The 9,332-nt window shown below is 35.3% G+C and overlaps 1 protein-coding gene across 3 annotated transcripts in view; it reads right to left on the bottom strand.

Annotated features, from left to right (window-relative positions):
* Positions 1 to 777: 777 nt before the first annotated feature.
* Positions 778 to 9,332, bottom strand: part of LOC134228066 (group 3 secretory phospholipase A2) — a 52,507-nt gene continuing 43,952 nt past the window's right edge. The window contains exons 6-8 of one of the 3 annotated variants that reach the window (XM_062709839.1): positions 5,198 to 7,524; positions 1,980 to 5,046; positions 778 to 1,782 (exon numbers count right to left, since the gene is read on the bottom strand). In XM_062709839.1, the coding sequence (XP_062565823.1) occupies positions 7,254 to 7,524 (271 nt within the window). In that variant the 3' untranslated portion in view covers positions 778 to 1,782; positions 1,980 to 5,046; positions 5,198 to 7,253. Of the gene's footprint in view, positions 1,783 to 1,979; positions 7,525 to 9,332 lie in introns of all 3 variants that reach the window. The other 2 variants (XM_062709838.1, XM_062709840.1) reach the window with 2 other exon arrangements.

Genomic DNA, 9,332 nt, shown 5'->3' with positions numbered 1-9,332 from the left:
ATAAAGTCCGACATGCAACCAATCTCCATTCATGATTTGAAAATACTAATACTCAGAAGTAATATGATCAGTATATCTACATTCCTCAAATTAGTTTCGTTCGACAGTAGAAAACAGAATAGGTCCCACTTGCCCCGTTTGAAGGGGTAAGTGGGTCCTGAATGTAAATTTTGTTTCTAGCACTATCAATATTTTTGTAAGTGATTAAATGGCTTCCAACACCGCTACACTTCAACAATGGAAGCATTTAATGATGTATCCGTGGTTAATGTTCTTAAATACCCTGTTTTCTAAGTATGCGTTAACAATGTTGCTAAACTAGCGTTTTTTTAGGTCCCACTTGCCCCGGGGTACCTTATCCTAAAGCATATTAATTTGAAATCCTGAGAAAACGAATTTTCTTTTTTTAACATATTATTGCAAAATCATAGCTGGTTTCATGTTATATGTCAGGAGCTTGACTAAAATTGTCCTGAGGGATTATTAGGGTGAAATTTTTTGGTGACATCACAGAGAAACAGACGTCTCACTTAGAACAAAATGCAATCAAAATCATCCTAACGAAAACATTATCGGTCAATTCTAAATGAACTGTACAGTCAGATGAAATATGAATAGATAAATAAATAAATAAATAAATAAATATTACCTCCAGTAACCCTCATTGATGAAAGCTATAAAAATCACTCAAATAAAGTAAAAAAATATATTACACAATTACATCAATAATTGCGGCTGTGATATTTTGTAAACGAATAATTCTTAACACATGCTTTTATAATATTTTTTATAAATTCTTTGATGATTATTTATTTTTTAAAGTACATATACATAAATATACAAAACTGTAGTTTTTTTTTCAATTTATCAAACTACTTTAATCTTTCCACACATACGACAAATAAACTAATCTTGATGTGTGTGGTTTAGTCCATTTTAGTCGTTTGTTATAGCATTCTATCCTTAAGTGATGTGAATTGTATTATTATGCATTCAGCATAAATCCAAACAATCAGCGTTGTAAAACTAGCAATGGAATGAAAACCAAATTGATTTTTATGTCACATTACAGTACAACTCGATGAGTACTGAGCAAACTTCATTGTTTTTTCTTATTTATATCATCCCAGAATTATAAAAACCTCTAAAATACTTGTCTATTGTTTGATAAAATATTCGAAATCTTTTTTGCAAATCTTTACGTTGTCATAAGTTTATCATCAGACCCTTTTCAAATGTTACAAAAAGTATCGGAAGTAAAAAAAAATGTCGCTAGTCCGGGCGTCGCTATTCGAATTGGTGCTAGACCCCTAATATGTCACCTCGCATAATCGAAAATACATTATGTAAAACAGATAGTGGAATGTGGAATCCTAAATTCATCGGAGACGAGCCAGCCTAGGGCTGAAAGTCTCCTTAATAAAGACAAAAAAAAATCCTAAATTTACTAAAGATTCCAGTAACTATATGTCGCAGCTAATAATTTTTACCATAATCTCTGCTATTTCGTTCCACATAAACTTACATAGTATAGTTTTGCAAATTGTTTCACATGTCATATTCGCTTGACATATGTTAAATCATATGTTGTATGACCAAATTCGAATCATTCCTGGGAAGAAAAAAAATCGATGCTTGTCCTAAAACAACAGTTTGCACCATTTTCATGATATGAATTATCCATTGTGTGATTTTTGCTGCATGATGGGAATGTATTTCTCACTGGGACGGTATTTCCAGCGGGAGCACAGTTCATCTGCAACTGACTCGTTGAACCCGACTCTGAAAAAGGTAATATACGTTATGTAAGTTTCTGTACTTTAATAAAAAAAAATATAACAATTATTTTTGTAATATAAATTGATCCAAAACCTGGAAAAATCTACCGCTTGATATTAATAACAATAGAAGATTTCATTGCTCAACAGTAGACACCACCACCAGCAAGTTGATAGGAAAATAAAATTGAATTTGCTTACCATATGTGCTCCTTATCTTGATACCAAATTAATACCAGATACCTAAATTGCTTTCAATGTGAAAGATTAGTTAGTGTCTGTCTTGTATTGTTATAAAAGCCTGGAAGGAATGGTTGAACTGTTCGGTAGCTTATTTTAAAAATTGCAAATAACCGTTAAAAAGTATTATATTATCAATATTACAAAAATAGCTGTGGATGTGGATAAAACATCAAATTGGAAGGCGTTTTCTCCCATTTTTTGTACAACAAATTTCGTTTAGATTTTTTGAAACATTTTGAAAACTTATCCATACTATCCTGTACATTTTTGGTAAACCGTCATTATTCTTCTTCAGCACGACTAATAAATAGTCAAACAATAAATAATTCAAAATATTGTTATAGGGGTACTGTTCCGTTTTTCATCTCACTGAACATATATTCATCCCATCGCGAAGCAAATAAATACAGCATCAATTACGTTGCTTCTTTTTGCTAACATGCGTGCTCACTGCTGGAAAAAATCACAAAAATAAGAAACAAATCAAATTCTTTTTCATTGCTTTGTTTTTCTTGGGATGAAAATCGAAGCTATGAGGTGAAGTCCAGGAGCAGTAACCCTACTTTGTGGTGAATCAGTAACAACAAAAACAACAATGTTAATGCTTGCTTCGAAGGTTGCATAGCGCTAGGAGGAAAGCTATTCACCATACGAATCACCATAAAATAGATGGTGCAATGATTCGCCATACTATACAGATTATGGTAGATACCACACTGTATGCAATCGTTTCGTATTACGGTATTACGGTATTACGGTATTGCAGCGTGTTATTTCGCAAACAGAAGGTATGAGAGTTTTTCGTGGAAAACAAAATAAATAGACATTCTGAACTTTCGTCGAAATTCAAAAGAGTTTTCTGTGAAAACTAAAGAAAATTTCCCGTGAAAATTCAGAGGACTATCGGGTGGAACTTTAAGGTGAAACTGTTCAGAATCCAAAAAAATTTTACCTCGTATTTTCAAAGGCACCAATCTCAACAAAAAAGCAACAAATAACTGTCATTTTCTTATTTTAGCTTTGCAGCGTCGCAGCAAGCGTAAACTAAAAAGATGACAGTTGCTCTTTGCTTCAGTATTAAAAGTGGTGCCCTTGAAAACGCGAGGTATAAAATTGGATTCCGAAAAGTTTGTCCTTAAGGTGATTATACAATTAATGAATTTCAAATTCGCATTTTTTTTTTTCTCAGAAAAACTTTTCGCCCAAATCAGACGTAATAATTGTCGTACAGTGTTGAAACTTGAATCGATTGCTAAGAATATGTAAGCAAAGTTTCACCCATATACGCGCTTTGGTTCTCCCAACTCGTGCTCTTGAAAAATCACTGGAAAAAGCACGTGTAACCGAGTAAAACTTCCATGAGGAAAAAGAAGACGGTAACACAAATTTTACTCAGACATTTAATAGATGTAAGTAAATGTGTAGAATGTAGAATAACAGAAGTGATTTAAATCGTTCGGGGCTGTCAGTTTGAATATGACTTCTTCTTCTTCTTATTGGCATTACATCCCCACACTGGGACAGAGCCGCCTCGCAGCTTAGTGTTCATTAAGCACTTCACCAATTATTAACTGTGAGGTTTCTAAGCCAAGTTACCATTTGTGCATTCGTATATCATGAGGCTAGGACGATGATACTTTTATGGCCAGGGAAATCGAGACAATTTCCAATCCGAAAATTGCCTAGACCGGCACCGGGAATCGAACCCAGCCGATTATTCTAAGCAAAGAAATGATGATTTGAATTTCGAACAAAATTTGCCTATCTCAACTTTTTTGTCTAACCCCTGTATTTCTATTAAGGTTAGGATAATTTTCACTTCATATAAAAAAATTGCAAGTGTTTGAAATACTGGTTGGATGGATTGTTTTATTGACAGAGCGTCCCTATAGCTGGTTCTGTAAACTTATTCATGAAGTGAATTATAATAACGTAAGTAATATTTTATTTTATTATGCTCTTTTTATATTTAAACTTAATTACGTTTACTTACCTACAGACTAGAATTCCACTAATAGACTAAAATATCTCATTCATTATTTTAAAGGATCTAACGCAATCCAAACTACATTATATGACCCATGACAAAAGGTCGAAGGATAAAAGTTAAAAGGACAAAAGGTCGAACTCTGTAAAATAAATGGGTGCGTGACGTTACGCATAAGTACGTTAGCTGAAAAATCACTTACCCTTTCAGGCCCTAATTTTTCTAAACGGCATTTCTTAGTAAATTTGATATGATCCATTGGTTTTCGTTATTAATAATGGAGAATTGACCAAACAAGTTAAAAAATAATTTTTGGGATCTTTCAAATCGTCCTTGAGTCCAGAACATGCGATCTACAGTTACCATGCTTGTTTTTTCGTCATACCAAGCTCGAATGTGTATGGGACTATGTTAATAATATAGTCGTGAAGATCAAGAGACATGGTCAGATGATTTTGGGATATCCTGGGTCACCCAAATCGTTCTTGTGTTCAGAACTTGCGATCTACAGCCAGTGTCGTGGCTTTCTTCCTCACTAGAAGCTTGGATATGTATTCGACTATATCCATAACATATTCCAGAAGACCAGGAGGCACGGTAAGATGGTTTTGGAATATCTTGGGTTATCCAAACCGTGCTTAAGCTCAGAGCCTGCGATCTATCTTGCGATAGCTGGCGATATATGTTACACTTATTTTGTGTAAGGAGCAAAGCTACTGTCAACTGTTGATCGCAGGTCACTAACTCAAGAACAGTTTGGATTCCCAGGAAAATTTAGCGGTATTTTCTACCTTCTAATAGATGTGATGAACAGGTTTGAACATATTTTTTGACATTGAGTGACAAGAAACGCTACTTTGAAGGCCTAAGATAGTAGATTCTTTGCTAAAAGACGGTTTGGATGACCTAAAAAATTCTAAAACTGTCTTACGGTGCCTGTTGTCTTTCCAGGATATGTAATACTCATGGTTGAATATATTTAGAAATTTTGAGTGACGAGAGAGCTACTTTAGCATCTGTAGAATATCTCAAAACTATCTTACGATATTTGTTAAACCTCCCAGGAGGTGAAATGGATATAATTGAATGCATATTGAAGCTATGAGCACTAAAAGGTTTTCTTGCAGATCTATATCTTAAGACCAAAACTCAAGAATAGTTGGGATGACCCAGAATATCTCAAAACTACCTTACGATATCTGTTGGCCACCCAGGAGATGTAATTGGTATAATTGAATGCATATCGAAGATTTGGGTTAAATAGCTTCTCATCAGTTGTACATCTCAAGTCCCGAGTTCAAGGACAGTTTGGATAACCCTAAATATCCCAGAACGGTCTTACGATATTTGTTGACCTCCCAGGAGGTGTAATGGATGTAATTGAATGCATATCGAAGCTTTGAGTACCGAAAAAAAATTCTTGCAGCTGTAGATCTTAAGTCCAGAACTCAAAGACAGTTTTGATGACCCGAGATATCTCAGAACGATCTTACAATATCTGTTGACATCCCAGGAGGTATAATGGATGTAATTGAATGCATATTGAAGCTTTCAGTACTGAAAAACGATTTTTTTGAAGCTGTAGGTTTCAAGTTCCGAACTCAAGAACAGTTTGGATATCCCAGAATACCCCAGATCTACCTTGCGGTATATTTCTCACTTTATATAAGATGTAATGAACAAGGTGAAATACTCAAATGAACTTTGAGTAACGAAAAAACAGCTTTTTTGCAGCAGTAGATTTCATCTCCTGAGCTCAAGGACAGTTTGGATGGCCTAGGACGTCCACGGAAGATTAAAAATAGTTTATTGTATATTGCGGTAGCTTTGCGGATACGTTTGAATAAAAATCTTATTTTGAAACAGTACAATCCGCTGCCAATATACCAAATATTTTGTTTTTCATAGCTTCGCCATGTTTATGACGTTCTAGGTTGCCGTAAGGCCTTGATCGCCTATGCCTGATATTTTTGCCTAATAGAGGAGTAGATTTCAAGCAACTTTGCTGAAGACACTTTTATCTATCGCGCGATCTTATACATCCCTTTTTCTGTTGGGGTCATATATGACCCCGTGGGCCTGAAAGGGTCGAAAAAAAAGTACGTTGGACATAAATACGTCAGGCATAACGTACGATAGGCATAATGTACGTCAGGCATAACGGACATTGGACATATTGCACGCTAGACATAATGGACATTAGGCCAAATTCAATTTCCTGATTATCATATTAGGATCTTTGGGATTGTACAGTCCCCAAATTGAAATAACATTTTTCGAAAATAATATTTCTTCCAAAATATTGGCCAGTCGCAATATAAAAAACCACATACACTTACATATCGCATATTGGGCACTCGAATCAACACTTGAATGCAACTAAACATGCTACTAATATTTGTTCTGGGATTTTTTCATTCTGGGAAACATTCTAGTTCTCGGCAAAATTACATTTAGGGAATTGGTTTTCTTATAATTGAGTGTCCAGAAACCTTTGAAATAGGTTATGAACTAAATTTTCCTCAGAAGCGTGTTGCATATATTATTCACAAGATACAGAATTTTGTTCGACCTTTTGTATTATAAGTATACATAAATGAAGAAGAAAACGATGTTCTTAATTTGATCTGGTCGTGTAATGTAGAATAAAAATGTAAGGAACAATTTTCATATTTAAATATATCCGAGTGACAGCAGATTATGCGGCAGTGGAATCAATCACAGAAACTTTTTACTCATTAAATGCGTTACAGGGTAGCTATTTTAGTTTTCATCCCGTACTTCCCATATTCTTTATCATCTTCTTCTCATTTAGGATAAAAATGTTACATATGAAGTTTCTAAAACAAATTATTCATGTATAGATAGGTATCATACAGATATAAAGCAATTTAATTTACGATTTTTTCAGCATGTTTACTTTAGATTGCTTGTATTAGCACGCATGTTAACCAGAAAAAAAAAACATACAAAAAAGTGATAATTCTTTGATTTCGAGATAATGAATATGGGAGCATTACTGTGAGATGCCTGACCTCAGAAGGGTCATATTGATGACCCTGTTGTTAATTACATACATAATACTGATTGATTGTAAAATAATAATACGATAATCATCAAAATCAAATCTCTGATGGCAATGCTGATTGAGAAGTCAACCCAATGATGCTCAACAGCTGCTAAAACTCAAAACGGATGAGTTTACTACTTGCGGGTTCGTAAACGTATCGAATCGACTGTTGACCTCAACCATAGACGACGGACTTGGCAGTGAGATAGTACTTGATAAAGCCATTTATCGGCCGTATGACGACGTCTTTTACAAAGCTTCTCGAGATCAAGTTCAACGATTCCTTCTTCAGTTGCTGTCTGTTAACGTTCTCGTAGAAACTTTTGTCAAATGATCGCTTGACCGAGTTTCTCTGATAGTAATAGCCTGGCTGAAGATAAGGTGGCACATAGTAATCGGAAGGGGCAAACTGCAACGAACAAGACTCCACCAGGTGGTTCCCAGCGCTGAAAGACAGTTGTAAAAGGATGGTTAGGTTGGGCGATTGATACGCTCTGTCAATGACACGTGTTGTGACCATGAAGATGCCGATATCTAAAGATGTTTTCGAGTCAACCCATCTGATTTCCCTATGATCGAAAAAGGATAATTTTAACATTCCTAACGTGTTTGGGTCAATATGACTCGAATCGCACTTTCAAAGTGCAATATCTTTCAAACGCAATAATGTGAAGGTTTGAAACTTCTTGAGTTTTCCTACCTATTTCGTGGAAAACTATGTTCGTAAACGTTAACCTACTTTGTAGGGCGTTCCTGAAGGGCTCCAAAAAAACTCACACTTACGGTTTTCACGGGTCATATTGACCTGGATTTGACTTAGCAATATCTCCGGCATTTCTTTGCCAAATTTACATATTTATATACCCAAAATAATCGTCGACTCATAAATTACCCTCAGAGTGATGATCAGGCACATCCAAATTCTGTAATCGCCAGTGGAAGAATCGACAAATGGCCCCCTTTACATGAACGAAAATTTCACAATAATACGGAGAATGTGATGCTGTCAATATTCCTGCATGTTCTAGGTTCTCCAAGTCATTCGGAAGTTCAGACCTAAAGGATCTACCACGTCAACCACCCTCGGTACAAAACAAATAGCACTCCATTATGTCCAAATAGGTCCTCAGAGGACATTCGTACGATTTAAGATTTAGATATGTCCAACTCGTATGTTGTAAGTTCTCCAAATCATTCTGGAGTTCAGACCTAAATTGTCTACCCCGTCAACTACGCTCGGTACAATACCAATAGCACCCCATTGCATTGTGTCTATATAGGTAATAGGTATTGTGTCCATTAGAGTGGTCCAACAAATCGATTTTGCTCCACAACGCTCATCTAATTCTGTCTCATGTTCTGAGTGTCCTCCGAAAGTTTGAGCTGATTTGGGTGAAAATTGATTTAACATAAGCCATTTCAAATTTGCATGAAAATTAGTATGGGGAAATTACATTCTTTATTATACTGATTACTTCGCTTGCCAATTAAGTGAAGGCCAAAAGAAAACTTACATAGCTGAAGGAAATAATCAAAAGCTTTCACTCAACGAAAATGGCATCTTGATTAGTCGTCCCAATCATTAGTAATCGATTTTAATACAGATTGCAAATGATTAGTCATGATTTGGGTCATCATCCCAGGTCATGATCATTCAATTTCTTTGAGGGCATCACTGAAACGTGCAGCACAACATATTAGTCTGAATTTGTCTGTGCTATCTTTTGATCCAGGAGCAGCAATGTTACCTGTTGAGTAGTTACGCAGTTAGATCCAGAAAACTACGATATAGACTGAAATCGATTACTACTAATTATTGTGATGAAACATCAAGATGCGGTTCTCTATGCCATGTTCTCATTTGCTATTAGTGGGGAAACGCTATAATTAGTATAAAGAAAATTTGAATCTTGTACAAATCCTGTACAAACTTGAAACGGTTTGTTCTAAATCAGTTTTCATCCAAATCAGCTCAAACAAGCTCACACAGAATCAGATAAATGTTGTGAGCAAAATCGATTTTTTTTAACCACCAAACCCTAGTAACATTTTGGTTCTATCACACTCTTGAAGAGTAAATTATGGACTTCAAGAGCGTTATAAAATTGAAAATGTTACTTGGGTAGTGTCCATAAAAACACTTAGAGGTCATAACAGTTTTTCAAGTCAAAATTGGAATCTCTAAGTCCTCCAAATCAATCTGAAATGCAGACCTAAAGCGTCTACCAAGTCAACTGTGCTCGTGACAGAACTA

This window comes from Armigeres subalbatus, chromosome 3 (assembly GCF_024139115.2).
Source record: "Armigeres subalbatus isolate Guangzhou_Male chromosome 3, GZ_Asu_2, whole genome shotgun sequence".
In the NCBI taxonomy this organism is placed as follows: Eukaryota; Metazoa; Arthropoda; class Insecta; order Diptera; family Culicidae; genus Armigeres; species Armigeres subalbatus.
The sequence above is the reverse complement of the archived record's forward strand: the minus strand, read 5'-3'. Positions and strand labels throughout refer to the sequence as shown.